The 21,379-nt window shown below is 35.1% G+C and overlaps 1 protein-coding gene across 1 annotated transcript; it reads right to left on the reverse strand.

Moving 5' to 3' along the window:
* Positions 1 to 2,387: 2,387 nt before the first annotated feature.
* On the reverse strand, positions 2,388 to 12,793 carry LOC138437805 (natural killer cells antigen CD94-like). The gene is made up of 6 exons (XM_069585700.1): positions 12,500 to 12,793; positions 11,526 to 11,618; positions 11,330 to 11,380; positions 8,266 to 8,417; positions 7,412 to 7,515; positions 2,388 to 6,627 (listed from the first exon to the last, which is right to left on the reverse strand). Exons 1-6 carry the CDS (start codon positions 12,504 to 12,506, stop codon positions 6,510 to 6,512), a joined length of 525 nt encoding a protein of 174 aa, XP_069441801.1. The 5' UTR covers positions 12,507 to 12,793; the 3' UTR covers positions 2,388 to 6,509.
* Between the last annotated feature and the right edge of the window lie 8,586 nt (positions 12,794 to 21,379).

Genomic DNA, 21,379 nt, shown 5'->3' on the forward strand with positions numbered 1-21,379 from the left:
CTATGATTTGACAATACCACCTTTATTGTAATCTAAATTTCTATACGTATTGATAAATTGAGACTATTTCTGGCTGTTCTGTTCTATTCCTTTGGTCTGCCTATTTGTGTGCCATTACCAAGTACACTGTTTTACCTGGAGGATTTTGACGTATGTTTTAATAATTAGTAGGTACTTCCTCATAACTATACTTTTACAGTCATATTGACTGTATATACATTTTATGTGCTAAGTTTCCCGTATGAACTTCAGTGTCAACTTATCTTGACCCATCTGTCATTGGATTTTTATTAGTATCACTTCAAATTTATAAATTAACTTAATAAAAGGTCCTAACCGAAACCAGAAGATAGCTTTATATTTTTGAAGCCTATTTTTTTTGTGTTTCAGGAAGTTTTTACACTTTTTTAAAATTAGATTTCCACAAGTAAAATTCTAGCTTTAGAATACACAGACACACATACACACATTGTACCTACATGCACATAAGTGTTTATATGTACCTTATGGAGTTAAGGAAATATCTATGCCTTTTTACTTTTTTCAAGAGTTCTATATATTCAATTTTTGTAAATGTTTCAGGTACATTTGGGAGGAAGGTATATTTTATATTATCAGTGTATAGTGGTCAATATGTGTCCAGAATATCTACCACATTGACTATATCCTTTAGATAATCTGTAATATAGTTTATTTTTTGTCCAAACTTCCTGTTTTATATTCAGAGTGACCTGTTAAGTCACTTTTTGTGAACACATTACTTTGTATTTCTTCTTTCATTTCCTAGAATTTTTATATTATATAGTCATTGTTATTTCCTAGATGAATTCAGAATTATTTAATCTTCATGGTAGCATTTGGCTTTTATCATTATAAAATGTCTTTCTTTGTCATTTAATTCTCATAGGTACATAGTATCAGGATTTCAACCATTGCTTTCTTTTTGCTTCCTTTTACCTTATAAATCTTAATTCATCTCTTTGTTTTTAGCTTTCTGTTGCTTTCCTGAGCATCATCAACTTCTGCTTTATTTGCATCTTTTTTGGTGTGCATTTCTTTTCATGACTATATGAAAATATCTAATTTAATTTGTGGGATATATATAGTCCTCTTTAGCCTTATGGTTGTTTCCTTTTTTAGGTGGATGACTTTTTGTAGGTAAAAATATTATATTCACATTCTTGAATTTTTAAAGTGGTTTATATAGATGAAATCTGTTTTTTCTACTCATATTTATCTAATAGGACTTCCCAAGTGGCAACAGTTGTAAAGAACCTGCCTGCCAATGCAGGAGACTCAAGAGATGCAGGCTGGATCCCTGAATGGGGAAGATCCCTTGGAATAGGGAATTGGCTACCTGCCTCAGTATTCTTGCCTAGAAAATTTCATGGACTGAGGAGTCTGGCGGGCTACTGTTCTTGGGCTTGCAAAGAGTAGGGCAATGCTGAGAGCCTGAGCACAAGTGCATTTATTTAATGGTTAAGGTTCCTAGTTAGAGAGCTCCCTCTTCTGTCGGTTCTGCCCTACTCTTGACAGTTTCCTTCATGGATGGTATATTGCGACAGAAGTAGGGAGGGCAAAGGGATGTCTTTTTTTGTCTTTCATTTCCTCAGTATTCTTAAATCCTCCAAATTAAATCTTTGCTTTTGTACTCACAGCTCTAAGAGATATTACCCTATGTGTATTACCTGTTTCTCAGATAATAGGAAAAAAAATACTTAGGAAAAAAAATGCTTTCCTAAATTTCTCACTTCTTGTCTTCCATTTCAAACCTCTTTCCAGTTTTATAAACTACCAAATCTCAACCTTTGTTAAGTATTTTGGAGCTTATTGTTGCAGGTTTATCTTTATAGGTTCATTGTGTTTATACTTCAGCTATGTTCTCTATTTTCACTTTTTCATAGACAATTTTAAGGACTAATTTCCCTAACCAGCACCATAAGCATCTGGTGGTAGACTGGAGCAAGAACTCTGTCAATATTGTTGTATTTCTACTTACAGATAATTTGTTGGTTGTGGTGCTCTGTCTCTGAAGATGATGAAAGAACATGGATCTTTTATCATTTTCTTTGTTTCCTTTATTGCTTTTACAAATTACGGGGAAGTTTGAGGGATATTTGGAATCAAACAACCATCTTTGCTATATAAAACTGAGGATTTGGTAGTATTTATTAAAGTACCCTTTCTTTCAGATCTTTACTTCAAATCTATTCCACACTCGTAACCTCTAAAAGCCTGTATGGAAGACTCATAAGCTCTCAGTGAATGAGCATTCTAACATGATAACCTGAGGCAGCTATGTTCTCCGTGTATGCATTTGCTTTCTTATAGACTCACTGTGTTATTTTTTAGTGTTTTAACAAACAAAAGGAGCTTATAATGGCTGGAAAAAATGCAAGTCTAACCATTTTATTGTGCTCAATAAAGTAAAAACATACAGAGGAAGATTGTCACATTGGGTTTTACAATGCAGGTTTTAAAATAGGTGGTACAAACTGATATTAATAATATACAACTGACTTTTTTTAAAATTTACTTTATTTTACTTTACAATACTGTATTGGTTTTGCCATACAACTGATTTTATACAGCAAAATTTGTAAGTACATTTACAACTGGTAAGATGCAACCAGGAAAAGTATAAAGTGAAGTGCAGAGTAGCACTTATGTCCACGTAGTCTCCTTTTACACTTTTTTTTAAAATTTAAATTTATTTACTTTAATTGGAGGCTAATTACTTTACAATATTGTATTGGTTTTGCCAAACATCAAAGCCAGAAAGAAAAACACCAATACAGTATACTAACGCATATATATGGAATTTAGAAAGACGGTAACGATAACCCTTTTAAACGTTTTGACGGGGGTTGGTGAACATTTGTCCGACCATTTGTCTTGAAAATAAAGCGCATTTGTAATGCAGACAAACTATTAATTTATGTATTATAAGTGTCTTCTTTTGCACTACAAATCACAGAGTTGAGAAGTTTCAACAGAGACTAACTTACAATGTTGAAAATATTTACATCCATTTCTTTAGGGAAAGTTTCCCAACCCCTTCACTAGGATAAAAATGTTTCAAAAGTTCCAAAAGTATTGAAATTAAAAAGTTGGTTTAAATGTTCCAAAGATTTCCAGGTTTAGATAATTGAAGCAAATTGAAGGCTCCAATGAGAATACTCTTGTAAAGCTTTAAATAAAGGCAGTGAATATAAAACAACAGGAGAAAGATAATTCAAAGAAACATCCAGAAACAAGCTACCCAATGTTCTTATTTGTCTGAAGGTATGATTCATCATCTCTCTGGATGAAACTGCTACTATTTGTGCTGATGGATGTGTGTGGAAACTTGGTTACAGGACAGCACAGGCAGTTTTCTGCTGAGACTGTCCACATGGTGAAGATTAAATATCTAACTCATTAATTCAAGCTTACGTTATCAATTAACAAATTGGTCATACATTCCACTCAGGAATTCTGAGCTTTAAAATTTCATCATTAGTCATGAGTTAATTAGTTACTTGGTTGGATAACTAATTGCTCTTATCATGGCCAACAGCCAAAAAACAATTCTCAAGTCTCTCTGGAGGTAAACAAAGAGTCCAGCTGTAAAATAACTCTATTTTCATTAAGCAGATTTAGATGTCACTTCCACGGCAGCTCAGTGGTAAAGAATCGATCTGCCGATATCTTCTGCTTCTGTTAGGTCCATTCTATTTCTGTCCTTTATTGAGCCCATCTAAACACAAAATGTTCCCTTAGTATCTCTAATTTTCTTGAAGCAATCTCTAATCTTTCCCATTCTATTGTTTTGCTCTATTTCTTTGCACTGATCACTGAAGAAGGTTTTCTTATCTCTCCATTCTTTGAAACTCTCCATTCTTTGAAAACTCTACATTCAAATGGGTATATCTTCCATTTTCTCCTTTGCCTTTAGCTTTTCTTTTTTCCACAGCTCTTTGTAAGGCCTCCTCAGACAGCCATTTTGCTTTTTTGCATTTCTTTTTCTTGTGGATGGTCTTGATCACTGCCTCCTGTACAATATCACGAACCTCCATCCATAGTTCTTCAGGTACTCTGTCTATCAGATCTATTCCCTTAAATCTATTTCTAATTTCTACTGTATAATTGTAAGGGATTTGATTTAGGTCATGCCTGAATGGTCTAGTGGTTTTCCCTACTTTTTTCAGTTTAAGTCTGAATTTTGCAATAAGGAGTTCATTATCTGAATCTCAATTAGCTCCCAGTCTGAAATGATATGGGAGCTGAAAGGATATGGGATATAGGAGCTGATGATATGGATATGATATGGAAGCTGAAGAAAACTTCTGAGCTATCTTTAGAAGGCAACAGGAATTTTCCTTCCTCAGTGAAGACAACTTTGAAATAGATTATTCTCTGAAATTAGATATAATCTGTAACACTTAATACCTTCTGTTTCCTCATTGCTCTTGTGATATTGTAATAAATATTCATGAGTTCTCAGTAAAAAAAAAAAGATTCAACTATGTAAAATTCATAGAGTGATAATGTTAGAGTAGCAAATTCAACCTATGCTTGAATGTGGATACAAGAACACAGTTGATATTCATCCTTGACAAAAATTATGAAAATAGAATTTTCATAATTTTGCTTATTTCCTGCATAGAAAATAAACATAGATCTATGCATAGCCTATGTAGAAATATATTTCCTACATTTTTTTCCTCCTTAGGAAAAACAAACAAACAAAATACTCAGAGGAAATTTTTTTGTGTGTGGGAAGAGGACAGATTGATTGGACAGTTAGAACAGAAAACTGTTTTCTTAATAAGCTTGTCTATACTGCTCTTTATAAATGCAATTTTAAAATTATATTGTTACAAAGATGACACAGACAACAAAGGCAAAACATTTTAAATATGTAGAAGGTGCAATGCATGTCCAAGTTAAATATGTGAAAGATGTTACAGCTATCCTGTATTTTTCATAGTATAACCTAAGTGTATTTTTCCTGTCAATCTTCATACAAGAACAAAGATATCAAGTTATATTACTATTATATTTGTATTTTTGAGAAATAAAACATGAGAGGTTCTTATCTCTTCTTGACTCTTTATATTTTGAAAATCAACCTTGAGCTCTTAATTATAATTAATTAATTGAAATACAAAAGAAGAGAACAAATAGAGATGTCAGTACAAATTTCTTTAGATATATATTCAACAGTTATTTTTTAAAAGAGGGAATGGGTTTTGATATTTCTGAGGTTGGAAAAAATCTATTCAGGTCACAAACATCACAATTCATCATGTGCCCTTCCTTTCACTGACCCACTCAGAAACCCCTCAATAAAAAAAAGCCTGCTCCCTATCCTCCTAAATACTAAATGTCCAGTATTTTATCACATGCCATTTAGGAAAAGATTTTGGGGATTGATTAAAAATTGAAATCCTAAATGCACATGTAAGAGTGGCTTTTTTTTTTTTTTACTGTCAGAGAAGCATAAGGCAAGAAAGATACTTGAAAAAACTAAAAAATAAGACTGTATATTCATGTGATCAGAGCTTGGGTTCCCCTTCCCCTTGGAAAATGTGAAGACAATCTTGTAAGATCACATACTTGGATATAACTTTCCAATTGTTCTGCAGAACTTGGTAGCATCAAGGTAAGACACACAAATGTATTACTTAACCCTTGTGATACATATGAAGAAATTATTATAAGGCACTTTCAGGTCTAAATTAAAACATATAGATGAATAGATATCCACCAAAAACTTAAAACAAACACTAAAATTATTTTTTACTTTCAGAGGAAAAAAGATGAGGATGGGACTTTTCAACTTAGCACACCATACAAAGAACTAATATGATGTTAATATATATTGTTTGGCCTGAATTAAGTTTTATTTAAATTTCAGCAGATAGAATTTCCAAAAAATAGATACATAAATTGTTAAATCCATACCATATACATTGAACATTCATCAAATTATTTATCTTGACTATAACTTCAGGTGTAGGTACGCAAATTTCATCAAATTTAAAACACATGGCAAAATTTTAAATTGTAACTATATATGTTGATGAATTAGACATACTGTCTCAGTTATTCTTATGTTGTATACCTAAAACTAACATAATGTTATATACCAATTGCATAAGTAAGTAAAGTCACTCAGTCATGTCCGACTCTTTGTGAACCCATGGACTGCAGCTCACCAGGCTCCTCAGTCCATGGGATTCTCCAGGCAAGAATACTAGAGTGGGTTGCCGTTTCCTTCTCCAGGGGATCTTCCTGACCCAGGGATGGAATCCGGGGTCTCCCGCATTGGAGGCAGACGCTTTAACCTCTGAGCCACCAGTGATACAAAATTTACATATATATTTTCAAATACATGAAAATTATATGATTGATAAAACATAATTTGGAACATTTTAAAGATCCCAGAGGTAGGTAATACAATTTGTAACCATTCTAAGTAATATTGAATCTCCATTGCACAACACTTCTGCCCCAAGAAACATCTAAAGCTGTTGTTTACAGATATAACGATACTTCTTTTCACAGTGTTCATCCAAAATGGTTCCTATTGGGATATACATCATGCAGTTCTTTGGATTTACAGATTTAGGGAAAGGAAATCTGCAATGAAGAAGAAAATTTTAATAGACAAGAACAAGAAATGAAAACGTTCAAGGATGCTGTTCTTGCTAAATGACAGAATTAGGGAACGTTTAAAAGCATTTGCATGAGATGTTACATCTTGAGTCATTATCTTCTCCATTCAAGTCATTTTTCACAATTTCAGAGTACAATGTTACCAAAACACAGTATGCTCAATAATCAATAGCATTGAGGTTTGGGATTTTTTTGTTTTGTTGTTGTTTTTAATGATTTTGATATGTGTTATTCTTTGTTTCTGTGTTATTTAAAGATGTATTAACTAAGTCTAGTCCAGGAAAAAATCAGATTATAAAATTTCTCAATGCATGATGCTGTTAAATCTCATATTTAAGAATGAAAATGAGATTTGAAGCTTATAAATATAAAGGAAATAAACCCAGAATATTTGAAACATGGGCCAATGCTGAGAATATCAGTCTCCACCAGAATAAGAAAAATAATGGACATACTGTTTTCTCTGGACTGCTTTCATACATGTGACAATCTATACATATGCATACATATCTAAGTGCTTGTACCAAGGCAGGAAACAAAACCATATGTCGAAAGCTCTTGAGCAAACATTTGGATATTGTAGATGCAGTTAAAAATTTTATTATGTTGTATCTATTCTCTTTTTTATAGTTTCATGCCCAAAATAGGATATCTTAGTTATAATGGTCCTGGATATTCAAGTCTCTGATCAGATCCAAGGATAAACTCAAAAAGAACAGGAAAAAAGGTTTTGGTACCAGAAACTTACAGATCTTGGGAGAGAGTAGAATTGTCCTCCCACAACCAGGCATGATGTTCTTCATCGTAAGAAAGCCCAATCCAGTAAGAATTGGTATTGAACTTCATAAAATCCTGCATGGAAACAGAGACCAACATATTAATCTATTTGAATCCACTCTAGGAATCATATATGTTTAAGGGGGCCAGTGTCCAAGCGTCAGTTTTTCAATTATACACACTAAAATCATTTTTAACTTCTAATTTGAGAAAAAGAGTCAGTCACATGCTTATTATTTCTCATTCATTAAGCCCATTCATTTATGGAGGAAAAATAAAAACGACAAAAATCTCACTTCTTGAAAGATGTCATAAAGGGTGTGAGAGTTTTCATGGAACACTTCCTTCAGATGGGATCAATAATCAAATCTGATCCCAAATCAACTGCATCTGGAAGGATAAATCTTTACCACAGTTTCTCCAGGAAGCTACAGAACTTTTTATTAAGAGTTGGATTATTATTTTATAATATTCTACATATTCATTTCACATTATACCCGAGTGATAGCAAATGTTGTATAATTACAAAATCAGTTATAAATTCACTTAAAGAACTAAAAGTTTAAAGTTGTTGGAATAAAAATAATGACTTACTATTTCTTCTTTGACTACTCTCCAAACAGTTTCTTATACTTTATCTGTCAGCACTCCTATAATGTAAACCTTAGAGAAAGTTTGGCTCTATTTTTGAATGGTTTCAAAGCATAGGAAATTAGTTCAAATATAATCATCCATTTACTATCTGATTAAAGACTTGAATCAAACTATAGATAATTTATTTTTCTGGGTCAAATAAAATGTAGAAAATATGAATTAAATACTTACCAGTTCATTTCTGGTTTGTATCTGAAGTAGACTGGAATTATGAGAAACACAAAAATCCCTACTGTCTTTCCATGTTTTTAATTCATTAGAAACAAAATAACAGTTGTGTTGGTAGCCAATCCACTTTTCTTGGCAAGAAAAGCACCCAGATTCTAAGAGAAAAAATAAAATATGACTTGATGACATTGGAGATCCAGTTTCTTTTCAGTGCTACTTTCTCATTCAAAAAGCATTTGTTATTTATTAACTGTGTCTACAAATATTCTTTGAGAATTTACTGCATACACCACACATCAGCAGATATTTATCTGAACAACCCAGACATGACTCTTCTTCTTCATGGAGATTATATTCTAGAGATAGAGAATTGCTTACTTTTTAGTCTTTATGAACTATTTTTCATGCTCATCTGGGTAAGTATACACAAGAAATTCACTGTGTTCAAATACAGTATAGCAGATGTGAGGTGATTAGAAGAACCGTCTTCAAGGCAGTGATCCAAAGTTGATTTCTTCTATGTAATTAATGTCAATGTATGCCAAAACCCATACAATATTGTAAAGTAAAATAAAGTAAAAATAAAAATTAAAAAAATTAAACTAGATGAAAGAAGTATTAAAAGGAAGAAAGAATTATAGCATATTTTCTGAGAGAAAAATTCTGCATATTTTCAAAATGATGATAAATAAAATGATTAGGTAGAAGTCTGACCACCCAATATATTAGTGATTGTGTCTTCAGTATCCTCAGTAATAAAAGTTCTATGACATAGCAAGCACTCAAATCTTTGTCAAATGAATAATTTTGAGGGTGTAGAGTAGAGTGGTGGTTAACAAGGACTGAGATATGGGGAAAATAGGGAGATGTTGGTCAAAATGTACACGGGAATTTCCTTGTCCAGTGGTTAAAACTCAATGCTTTCACTGCTGAGTACCTGGGTCCAATCTGTGATCAGTTCAGTTCAGTTCAGTCTCTCAGTCATGTCCGACTCTTTGCGACCCCATGAACTGCAGCACTCCAGGCCTCCCTGTTCATCACCAGCTCTGGGAGTTCACTCAAACTCACGTCCATCGAGTCAGTGATGCCATCCAGCCATCTCATCCTCTGTCGTCCCCTTTTCCTCCTGCCCCCAATCCCTCCCAGCATCAAAGTCTTTTCCAATGAGTCAACTCTTCGCATGAGGTGGCCAAAGTACTGGAGTTTCAACTTTAGCATCATTCCTTCCAAAGAAATCCCAGGGCTGATCTCCTTCAGAATGGACTGGTTGGATCTCCTTCCAGCCCAAGGGACTCTCAAGAGTCTTCTCCAACACCACAGTTCAAAAACATCAATTCTTCAGTGCTCAGCTTTCTTCACAATCCAACTCTCACATGCATACATGACCACTGGAAAAACCATAGCCTTGACTAGACGGACCTTTGTTGGCAAAGTAATGTCTCTGCTTTTGAATATGCTATCTAGGTTGGTCATAACTTTCCTTCCAAGGAGTAAGCATCTTTTAATTTCATGGCTGCAATCACCATCTGCAGTGATTTTGGAGCCCAAAAAAATAAAGTCTGGCACTCTTTCCACTGTTTCCCCATCTATTTACCAGGAAGTGATGGGACCAAATGCCATAATCTTCGTTTTCTGAATGTTGAGCTTTAAGCCAACTTTTCACTCTCCTCTTTCACTTTCATCAAGAGGCTCTTTAGTTCTTCTTCACTTCTGCCATAAGGGTAGTGTCATTTGCATATCTGAGGTTATTGATATTTTTCCAAGCAATCTTGATTCCAGCTTGTGCTTCTTCCAGCCCAATGTTTCTCATGATGTACTCTCCATATAAGTTAAATAAGCAGGGTGACAATATACAGCCTTGACGTACTGCTTTTCCTATTTGGAACCCGTCTATTGTTCCATGTCCCATTCTAACTGTTGCTTCCTGACCTACATACAAATTTCTCAGGAGGCAGGTCAGGTGGTCTGGTATTCCCATCTCGTTCAGAATTTTCCACAGTTTATTATGATCCACACAGTCAAAGGCTTTGGCATAGTTAATAAACCAGAAATAGATGTTTTTCTGGAACTCTCTTGCTTTTTCCATGATCCAGCAGATGTTGGCAATTTGATCTCTGGTTCCTCTGCTTTTTCTAACACCAGCTTGAACATCAGGAAGTTCATGGTTCATGATAGTGGAACTAAAATCCCAAAAGCTGTGAGGCAAGGCCAAAAACAATTTTTTAAAAAATATAGAAGTTTTCAGTTAGAAGATGAATTCATTCTGGGAATCTACTGTTCACCATTATAACTAGAGCTAACAGTATTTTGGTATAAATACTCGTGAATTGTTACAGGAGTAATTCTTAAATGTTTTTACCACAAACAGGAATGATAGTTTTGTGACATGATGGAGGTACTAGTTAGTGCTACAGTGGTAATAATATTATAATAATAAGTATATCAAATCAACACATTGCAGACATTAAGCTTACACGGTATCATTTGTCAATTGTATCTCAATAAAGCCAGGAAAATGCTCAGGAAAAAGAAAGATATGAATGAAGTGCTATATGAACAAAAAAGATAGTAAAACAACTTGGAGAGTGTTTGAAGGAAAAAACAACAACAACAGCTAGGTCTTTGAGCTGACTTTCATAGGTTAAGTGTTAAGTAGGGTTTAGAACTGCAAAAACCTCCATGCTGCTTTCTGAGCTATAGAAGAAGCAGAGGTAAAGGTAAAGAGACATAAATGTATGGGTTATAAAAAAACACAATGAGGTAATTAGGATTGGCTATAATATTTAATGTTAATATAATGTATTTTTTATTTGCTACTTAAACATGAACACTTACATTGGAAAAATTTTTTCAGGGTAATATTGTCCTTATTATTTAAATATACAAATAATGTTTATTTGATGAAATCTAATAAATTCTTATATGAACAATGAAAGAAGACTATCCTACAGCTAGCAGGCAAGGTTTTTTTACTATAATATTCCATCAAGCTTCTCTGTGAGAAAAACAGGAAACTGCTTATTTTACTCTTTATCAACAAGAAAGATTTCCAAAGTAGGAACCCTACCTTCCTGAAGATCTGTGGAGGGTTCAGGCTGAACACTTTGTTTAGTAAGTGCTGTAAGAAATGATTAGAAATTTACTTTATCAGACAGTTTTATGAAATAAAAAAATACTCCACATTAGAAAAATCACACTTTTATTGTAAGATAGTTTCATCACAATTTTGATCTTTTTATATAGGCTTGACTAGAAAAACTTACAATTTTTTAACAGAACTCCCAAAGCAGCCATCAACGAAAGGCATATTACTCCTAAGACCCCAGAGATCAATCTCCATGCAGTGGTGTGAAAAGCTATAAAGAAAGATGGGATAATGATTTAAAGATCAAATACAGGAGTTCTTAAAGGCAGAAACCAGTGAGAGAATCCAAAAAGTTCTTTGGTTTAATAACCCAATCATTTTGCCAGTAAACTGTTTGAAAATGGAGACAGTCCATTGAAAACTCTACCCAATACCAACATTTCAATATGATGTACTTTGTTCTTCACTGAGATTATCAGTACTTTTTCTTCTTTATCAGTTCTGTCTCAGTACAATGTATTTACCATTTACTTTTTAACTTGAAAAGAAGCTTAGAGATCTGTAGTAAAAAGAGACAAACAGGCACCAGGTTCCATTTTATGGACTCAATTCTTCGCAACCCCACAGACTTTGGCTCACTAGTTTCCTCAGTCCATGGAATTATCCAGGTAAGAATACTGGAGTGGGTGCCATTCCCTTCTCCAGGAGATCTTCCCAACCCAGGGATTGAACATGGGTCTCCCTCATTGTAGGCAGACTCTTTACTGTCTGAGCCACCAGGAAAACCCTGATATATTGATAACAAACTTATTTTGGTAATAACAACATAAGCATCACAAGGTGGAGCACATGACTCCCATTAGGTAGGTAAGAAAACCTAGGATAATTTTCCTGGTAAATTTATACCTCAATCAGAATTTAGAGCTATCCTTTAATCCACTCTTTAAATCTGTTGAGAATACTTCACAAAATCATCTCTAAGTGACAGAGTGAAGAATCAGAAAAATGAAATTTAAAAAGTGCTATTATATGAGAAACCTGAAACTGTACACATTTTTTCTTAAATTTTTTCTTGCCCAAAATTAGCCATATTCATGAGATATATTTTTGGTTATTTTTATTTTTTCACGTTATGACTTGGGCTGCACATACCTGCCATGTGAGATGTTGTCTAATGTCGACGCAGATAAGGCACGGTGGATGCTTGTTCCAGGATAGTGAGGTTAGTCCATGGAGCTAAGCTGGAGGCTACCAAAAACCCAAAAGTTGTGAAGAAATTTTAAAAAAGAAAAGCTGTGAATCAAAATGTGCTTGTATCTTCTGCTGATGAGACAAGGATGTGTAGTATGAACAAGAAGCAGTAAAATCGCTATCTTCTAAAACGCTTCTAGAACCGCAATACAGGAAATTCTCACTGAACCTCATAATGCAGACCATTTGACTCTCACAAAATAAGGTGAGAGGAAAGTTTTATTGTTGTTTTTTTTTTAACGTTCAAACATCAAAGTCATCTAAAAAGTTACTTGGAAAATGGAATATATGGGCAAACCAAAGGAAAATTTACTTAGTACAAAAAAAAATTTTGCACACTATTTTCCATTGTTAATAATGAAAAATGTTTATCATTTACCTTGTGTCAAACATGAAGTACATGGCATATATTAGTTTATTTTTTCCGTGAATGTGACTTAACAACAAAGATAGATAAATATGCTTATTTTACCAATGAGAAAAGTAAGGTAGAGTAAAGCTAGGTCACATGTGTGAAACCCTGGTAGTCTTTCTCTAAAGCACACATGAGATACATTTCAAATTAAGCCTCTCTTTTTCTCTGTCTATATGTTTTGTTAATTTTATTTCTTTTCTTTAGTGCAGAGTGGTTGGAACTTTCCAGCTCTCATGCTGTACTTCTCATTCTTACCTTATTAACCCAAATATGGAAGGCAAAATAAAAATGGTAGAATCAGAGGGACTTCTCCCCTTGTCTCCTTCTTATTCTCTCACCTGCATTTAATTCTCTAACTCGGTGGTAAAAATCCATCAAAGAGTGGTTCAGGCCAACAATGTAAATGTTAAGTCACAAATAACTGAATGCACTCATGCATGTACACACAAAAGATACAGATAGATAGACAGATAGATGGATAGAGTAGAAGATAGATACAGATAGGTAGACACATGTACATGTGTACACATATATGTGTATACTTTATATACATATGTGTGCTCAGGTGCTCATTCATATCTAACCCTGTGTGACTCCATGGACTGTAGCCCGCCAGACTCCTCTGCCCTGAAATTCTCTAGACAAGAATACTAGAGTGGATTGCCACTTCCTCCTCTGGGGGATCTTCCTGACCCAGGGATTGAACTCATGTCTCAAGCATCTGCTACACTGTAGATGGATTCTTTACTGCTGAGCCACCAGGGAAGTCAGGTGATTAAAGAGGACTTTATATGCATATATGTGTAGATTTTATATACATAGAAAATCCTCTAATTTTCTCTGTGCTGTCAGCACTGGTTGATTGATCCCTTTTTGCACAAGGGCAGTTGAATTGTTTTTGTACCAGTTTCCCTACCGTTCATCTCCACCTGAAGCAAATGTTATCATTTCCCCCCTCCCACATCCCTCGGAATATTTGTAAATTATGGTAAATCAGCGAGTGCAAATTTTCCCTCCTAGAACTGCTGAAAGTTTTGTTTCTCTCACTTGATAGTCCAGAAGTGCTGAGGAATTCTCACCGGGATGGCCCTAACCAACGAGGTTCAGTATTTGCTCTAATCCAGAACCTGTGACCTGAATGTGAGGCAGTTTTGAACACTATATTTTTCCCCCCAGTCTCCTCCTCTAGTATCTGGATTAAGAGGGTGAGCTTTATTGTGTTCTACATTCTTTTTCCTGTATTAACACTCCCTCCTTTCTCCACACACATTCCAAATATGCTTTTCACTCAAACCCCTATTGGGAGGGGTCTGATGCAGAAAGAACCCAAACTGAAGCTCCTCTGAAATGTTAGCTTCACTTATGTGTTTGTTTCTCCTTCCAGAAAACGCAGGTCTCTCAGCAAAATCTCCTCTCCCCAAGTAGGAGAGGAGATTCTTCACTGTAGGAACTACAACTTGTCTTCCCTGTAGTTTACTCATGCCCTTGATCAGTGCCCATGTTGACTTCAGTAACTAAAAGACCATTCAAACCTGAACCAAGAGTTGGAGAAAATTAATGAATGTCCACTTAATTATGAAGTCTCTTCCCTGCCTATCAATGTTCCAGAATATAGTAATGTTATATATTTCAAAGGTCCCAAATGAGAAATTTGTTTTCACCTCACCTCTTGGAAAATGGGTGCATTCTCTGAGTGGAAAGAAATTTGCTAGCATCAAGTTGCAAATTATTTTCTTTTCAAGAGAGAGGAAGAATTCCCTGGAAAAAGAAAAAAAGAAAGATTCTGAGCTAATGAAATCTTTGCATTGGCACATTGTATGGTGAAATGGTGAAATCAAATCATATACTCCCCAATTGTGTTATCAGCTTGAAATATACACTTAGAGCAAAATAAGAATATTGATCCAGGTTTCTAAAGATATATATGTAACATTATTATAAAAGTGAGTTTTACAGTGTATGACATGATACTTTGGGAAAGTTTTTACTGGCTTGATCAGGGAAGAAAAGGAGCAGTGAAGATCTTTACTGAAGAAGGATAAACATTAAAACAGCAAAGAAATTTCAAAGGTGTTGAATTAAAGTGACCAGAAGATCAATTAATTTTATTTTGAGAAAAATTGAGAGGCAATCGCTGTGTGAACCATGTCTTCAAAACAGGAGGCTCATATTAGCAAAACACAATAAGATTGGGACATTTAAAAAATAATTTTTCTTAATCTTTATTAAGTAGAGACACAAATTTTTATCAACAACAGTATAAGTTGTTTATATAGTCTTTATTACAAGAAGATAAAATAGAGATGAATACATTTCACTGTCTTCTAGAGGCAGAGAAATGTCCATGATTTATTAAAATATGAGGTTCCACCTGTAATCACATGAGATATGAACTCTTGCTATGAAAACAGTTAAATAAGCTGTTTCTTACAATACAATAGTTTCATTTTTAAAATTTTTCCTTTTCCTTACACTCTAGAGGATGATTAAAAAGAGATGGTATGTGTGTGTTTGTATGCATGCACATACTAGCATATAAACAATGAATATGAATCTAAAATATGTATGGGCACAGAAACACTGCTTGAACTTTCTGGGTAAACTAGGTAGAAATGGATTATTATCCTGTTTTTCTTCTTTTCTTATCTCAAATTTCACACCTTGAGACGTTGCCTTCAGTGCAGTTCTATGAAATATGAATTATCTTGGTCAGATCTTAAGGCAGACTTAACAAAAGAAGCAGAATAGCACCAGAACTACCAGACACTTAACAAACTGTAGGGAAGAGAAGAGCCACCTTCCCACAAGAAGGAGCTAGTTGAGCATCTGAGCCAGGAAAAAGGTATGGAGTTCAGAAAAACTGCAGTTGGAAACAGTCAAACAGTCCCTGTGCCTCCAATTACCAAAAAAAATTGTATATTTACTTTTGCAATTCTGGGCACCTTACATTTCAATAAAGTGATGTCACAATCAGTCATTCAATCTCATGGTCCAAATTTACTTTTTCTTATAATAAGAAAATAATCCCATGACTCCACTTTCTCCTGACCAGAGGAAAAGGAGAATAAGCTAATGATGAAGTGGGGATTGGAGGAAGATAAAAAGAGATTGGAGGGGCAAGACTGAGTACCACTTGTGGGAAAGAGTGTGCTGGGAGTAGAGAGGATGCACTGGTTGTGATACTCATTTGCCACCTGAGTCAGCACTTTTCATCGATTTCTTGAATCATTATAGAAAATGGGGAAACTCCTGACGATGACTCACTCTCTGTATGGGAGGGTATTGTGCATTTCCTCCTCCTAAGCCATATTCTAACTATTCATCTTATTATTATCTGGAGATAATTTGCCTTTGAAACAGATAGGATCCGTCTTATTTAACACCCTTATTTCTTGTAACATCCAATAAGCCTCATAAGCCCTCAACAAAACAACAACAATAATAAAACAGAATGGACTCTCCTAATGGTCAATTAAAAAATATTTCAAACCTTGATTTTGCTAGATTCCAAGGTTCATCCTGGGCTAGAAATGTAAAAAAATATGTCTCCCTACTTTTATACAGAAAGATAATAAAAGTGGAAAAAACAGAATAATAATTAGCTTGCCCCTGGGGCAGGACCTGGGTAATGACAAAGAGGGAAAAGAAGTACTGACTTTCTTAATAAGTTCTTCTGTACTATGCAATTTTAAAGCATGTCCATGCTTTGCTTCTGCAAAATAATACATAAAAGCAAAAAATTTAAGTCTCCAAGAAACGATTCCTAACTTTAGGTTTCAAATGTTTTGAAAGACGGCACTTATTAATATATATCTATCATGTATGCTTAGTTACTCAGTCATGTCTGACTCTTTGCGACCCCATGGACTGAAGCCAGCCAGTCTCCTCCTTCCATGGGGATTCTCCAGGCAAGAATTCTGGAGTGCGATGTCATGCTCTCCTCTAGCGGATCTTCCCAACCCAGGGATCGAACTAAGGTCTCCCTCATTGTAGGCAGATTCTTTACTTTATGAGCCACCTGGGAAGCCTACATCTATTATAGTATGATTTAAGTTTATTTCGTCTAATTCTCACTTTATTCAAGAGTAAAAATGGCTTTGGTGTGACAGTCACATTGTTTAACAAGAAATAAATGAAAAGGTTTCTTTACATTAGCATACTGTATGATGAAATGGTGAAATGAAATCATATACTCTCAACTGTGTTATTAGTGCTTGAAATATACAATTAGATACAACCTAAAAATATCAATAGAAAGGGAAAGACTAGAGATCTCTTCAAGAAAATGAGAGATACCAATGGAACATTTATTGCAAAGATGGGCTCAGTAAAGGACAGAAATGGTATGGACCTAACAGAAGTAGAAGATATTTAAAAGAGGTGGCAGGAATAGGTGGAAGAACTGTGCAAAAAAGATCTTGACGACCCAGATAATAATGGTGGTGTGATCACTCACCTAGAGCCAGATATCCTGGAATGTGAAGACAAGTGGCCCTTGGGAAGCATCACTATGAACAAAGCTAATGGAGGTGATGAAATTCCAGTGGAGCTGTTTCAAATCCTAAAAGATGATGCTCTGAAAGTGATGCACTCAATATGCCAGCAAATTTGGAAAATTCAGCAGTGGCCTCAGGATTGGAAAACGTCAGTTTTCATTCCAATCCCAAAGAAAGGCAATGCCAAAGAATGCTCAAACTACTGCACAACTGCACTTATCTCACACACTAGTAAAGTAATGCTCAAAATTCTCCAAGCCAGGCTTCAGCAGTACATGAACTGTGAACTTCCAGATGTCCAAGCTGGTTTTAGAAAAGGCAGAGGAACCAGAGATCAAATTGCCAACATCTGCTGGATCATTGAAAGAGCAAGAGAGTGTCAGCAAAACATCTATTTCTGCTTTATTGACTATGCCAAAGCCTTTGACTGTGTGGATCACAATAAACTGTGGAAAATTCTGAAAGAGATGGGAATACCAGATTACCTGACCTGCCTCTTGAGAAATCTGTATGCAGGCCAGGAAGCAACATTTAGAATGGGACATGGAACAACACACTGGTTCCAGATAGGAAAAGGAGTACATCAGGGCTGTATATTGTCACCCTGCTTATTTAACATATATGCAGAGTACATCATGAGAAACGCTCGGCTGGAAGAAGCACAAGCTGGAATCAAGATTGCCGGGAGAAATATCAATAACCTCAGATATGCAGGTGACACCACCCTTATGGCAGAAAGTAAAGAATAACTAAAAAGCCTCTTGATGAATGTGAAAGAGGAGAGTGAAAAAGTTGGCTTCAAGGTCAACATTCAGAAAACTAAGATCATGGCATCCAGTCCCATCACATCCTGGCAAATAGATGGGGAAACAGTGGAAAATGGCTGACTTTATTTTCTGGGCTCCAAAATCACTGCAGATGGTGATTGCAGCCATGAAATTAAAAGACACTTTGAGTTCCCAACCCTGAACCCCCCTCCTACCACCCTCCCCATATCATCTCTCTGGGTCATCCCAGTGCACCAGCCCCAAGCATCCTGTATCCTGTATCGAACCTAGCCTAGCAATTCATTTCTTACATGCTAGTATACATGTTTCAGTGCCATTCTCCCAAATCATCCTTCCCTCTCCCTCTCCCTCTCCCACAGAGTCCAAATGTCTGTTCTTTACATCTGTATCTCTTTTGCTGTCTCGCATATAGGGTCATCGTTACCATCTTTCTAAATTCCATATATATGTGTTAGTATACTGTATTGGTGTTTTTCTTTCTGGCTTACTTCACTCTGTATAATCGGCTCCAGTTTCATCCACCTCATTGGGAGGGGGTTCAGAGTTGGGAATTCATGTACACCTGTGGTGGATTCATGTCAATGTATGGCAAAACCAATACAGTATTGTAAAGTAAAAAAATAAAATTTAAATTAAAAAAAAGTTATTACAGACTGAGGAAACTAATCAAGCATAATATCTAAATGCTATGTATTTAATCTGAAAAAAAGGACACATTGGGTAAACTGGTGAAATTAAATCTGTGTTTTCCTTAATTGAATACTACTAACGTTAATTTCTTATTTTGATCAATGTAGCATGATTGCATAAAATATTAACATGCAGGAAAATCAGGGAGAACAGATCAAAGCTCTGTGCTTTCTTTGTGATGCTTGTGCATCTAAAATTCTTTTAAAATAAAAAGTTTTGTAATAAAAAAAAGACACTTACTCCAAACAGCATATTAGAAAACAGAAACATTACTTTGTCAACAACAGTCCATCTAGTCAAGGCTTTGGTTTTTCCAGTAGTCATGTATGGATGTGAGAGTTGGACTACAAAGAAAGCTGAGGGCCAGAGAATTGATGCTTTTGAACTGTGGTGTTGGAGAAGACTCTTGAGAGTCCCTTGGACTACAAGGAGATCCAAGCAGTCCATCCTAAAGGAAATCAGTCCTGGGTGTTCATTGGAAGGACTAATGTTGCAAATGAAACTCCAATACTTTGGCCACCTGATGCAAAGAGCTGACTCATTTGAGAAGACCCTGATGCTGGGAAAGATTGAGGGCAAGAGGAGAAGGGGATGACTGAGGATGAGGCAGCTGGATGGCCTCACCAACTCGATGGACGTGAGTTTGAGTGAACTCCGGGAGTTGGTGACGGACAGGGAGAAAGCAAAGAGTCAGACACAACTGAGTGACTGAACTGAACTGAAGAATATCAATGCAGGTTTCGAAAGATATATGTGTAACATTATCACAAAAGTGAGTTTTACAGTATATGATATTTGATACTTAGGGAAATAGTTTAGTGGAATGATCACGGGAAGAAAGAGATGTGAATGACTCCTCTATTGAGAAGGATGAACAAAAACACCCAAGAAAAACAAAAAGTGCTGAATTTTAAGAGACCAGAACTTAAATTATTTTTATTTTGAGAAAAATTGGAGGCAATCGCATGAACCAGGGCTTCAAAGCAAAAGACTCAAATTAAGTTTAACAAAACACAATAAAATTAAGTAATTTAAAAATAATTTTCTTAATCTTTATATTTTGAATAGAAACACATACATTTTATCAACAAGAATATAAGTGGTTTCAAATGTTTTTGTGTCGTATATATTAACCTTCCCTGATGGCTCAGATGCACACTCAGAACTGCCTGCAATGCAAGAGACCCAGGTTTGACCCCTGGGCCAGGAAGATCCCCTGCAGAAAGAAATGGCTACCACTCCAGTATTCTTGCATAGGAAATCCCATAAACAGATTAGCTTGGTCTGGTGGGCTACAGTCATGGGATCACAAAGAGTTTGACACAATTAATGAATATTTATTAAAAGAGATAAAATAGACATGGATACATTTAGTAGTCTAGAGATAGAGAAATGAACATGATTTATTAAAATAAAAGAGGTTCCATATTTAGTCAGATGATATTTGAATTTTTGCTAAGAAAACAGCTAAATAAGCTGTTTGTTACAAATACAATAGTTTTGAGTTTTTAAAATTTCCTTTTCCCTGCATTCTGGAAGTGATAAAAGAGATGGTATGTATGTGTGTGTGTGTGTGTGTATAACTTTATAATTTTCATTTTATATTCAATTAAAACTATATTATTGTTATGAAAATCACATGGGCAGCAAAGGCAAAACATTTCAAGTATCTATAAAGTATCATGCATGTTTGCTTAGTCCTTGTTAAGAATTTGAAACATGTTATAGTCTATGTTGTATTTTTCATAATATAACAAGTACAGTTTTCCTAAGTCAACCTTCATACAAAAATGTGAAGAGTTCAACTTGTAGTACCATCATATTTTGAGAAGTAAAACATAAGAGGTTCTTTCCTCATCTTGACTCAGTATTTTTAAAATCAACTTTGGGTTCTCAATTATTATCACTTCATTAAAGTATAAAATCACAAAGCAAATAGAGATGTCAAACAAATTTCTTAAGATGTATAAAAGTGAAAAGTGTTAGTTGCTCAGTCCTGTCTGACTCTTTGTGACCGCCCCCCCCCCCCCACCATGGACTGTAGTCCATCAGGCAAAAGCCTGATGTCCATGGAATTCTCCAGGCAAGAGTACTGGAACAGGTAGCCATTCCCTTTTCCAAGGGGTCTTCCCAACCCAGGGTTTGAAACTGGGTCAATTATATGCAACAGTTATAAAAAAGGAGGGGACTTGGGTTTTGATATCTCTGCGGTTAGGAAAATTCCATTCAGGTCACAGGCATCAGAACTCATTACGTTTTCAATCCTTCTTTGACCTATTCGAAAACCCCTCAATAAAATGAACTGCTCCCTGTACCCCTCAAAAGTGTAATTGTCCAGTATTTATTACATAACTTTTAGGAAAAGATTTTTGGGATTGATGAGAGATTAAAA

Source organism: Ovis canadensis, chromosome 3 (genome assembly GCF_042477335.2).
Source record: "Ovis canadensis isolate MfBH-ARS-UI-01 breed Bighorn chromosome 3, ARS-UI_OviCan_v2, whole genome shotgun sequence".
In the NCBI taxonomy this organism is placed as follows: domain Eukaryota; kingdom Metazoa; phylum Chordata; class Mammalia; order Artiodactyla; family Bovidae; genus Ovis; species Ovis canadensis.

Excerpts from the sequence above, each read along its gene's own strand:
- LOC138437805 (XM_069585700.1), bottom strand. Across the intron at positions 8,418-11,329 it reads CTCCACAGATCTTCAGGAAG|AATCTGGGTGCTTTTCTTGC; the intron begins GTAGGGTTCCTA and ends TTTTTCTCTTAG. Across the intron at positions 7,516-8,265 it reads TACAAACCAGAAATGAACTG|GATTTTATGAAGTTCAATAC; the intron begins GTAAGTATTTAA and ends GTTTCCATGCAG.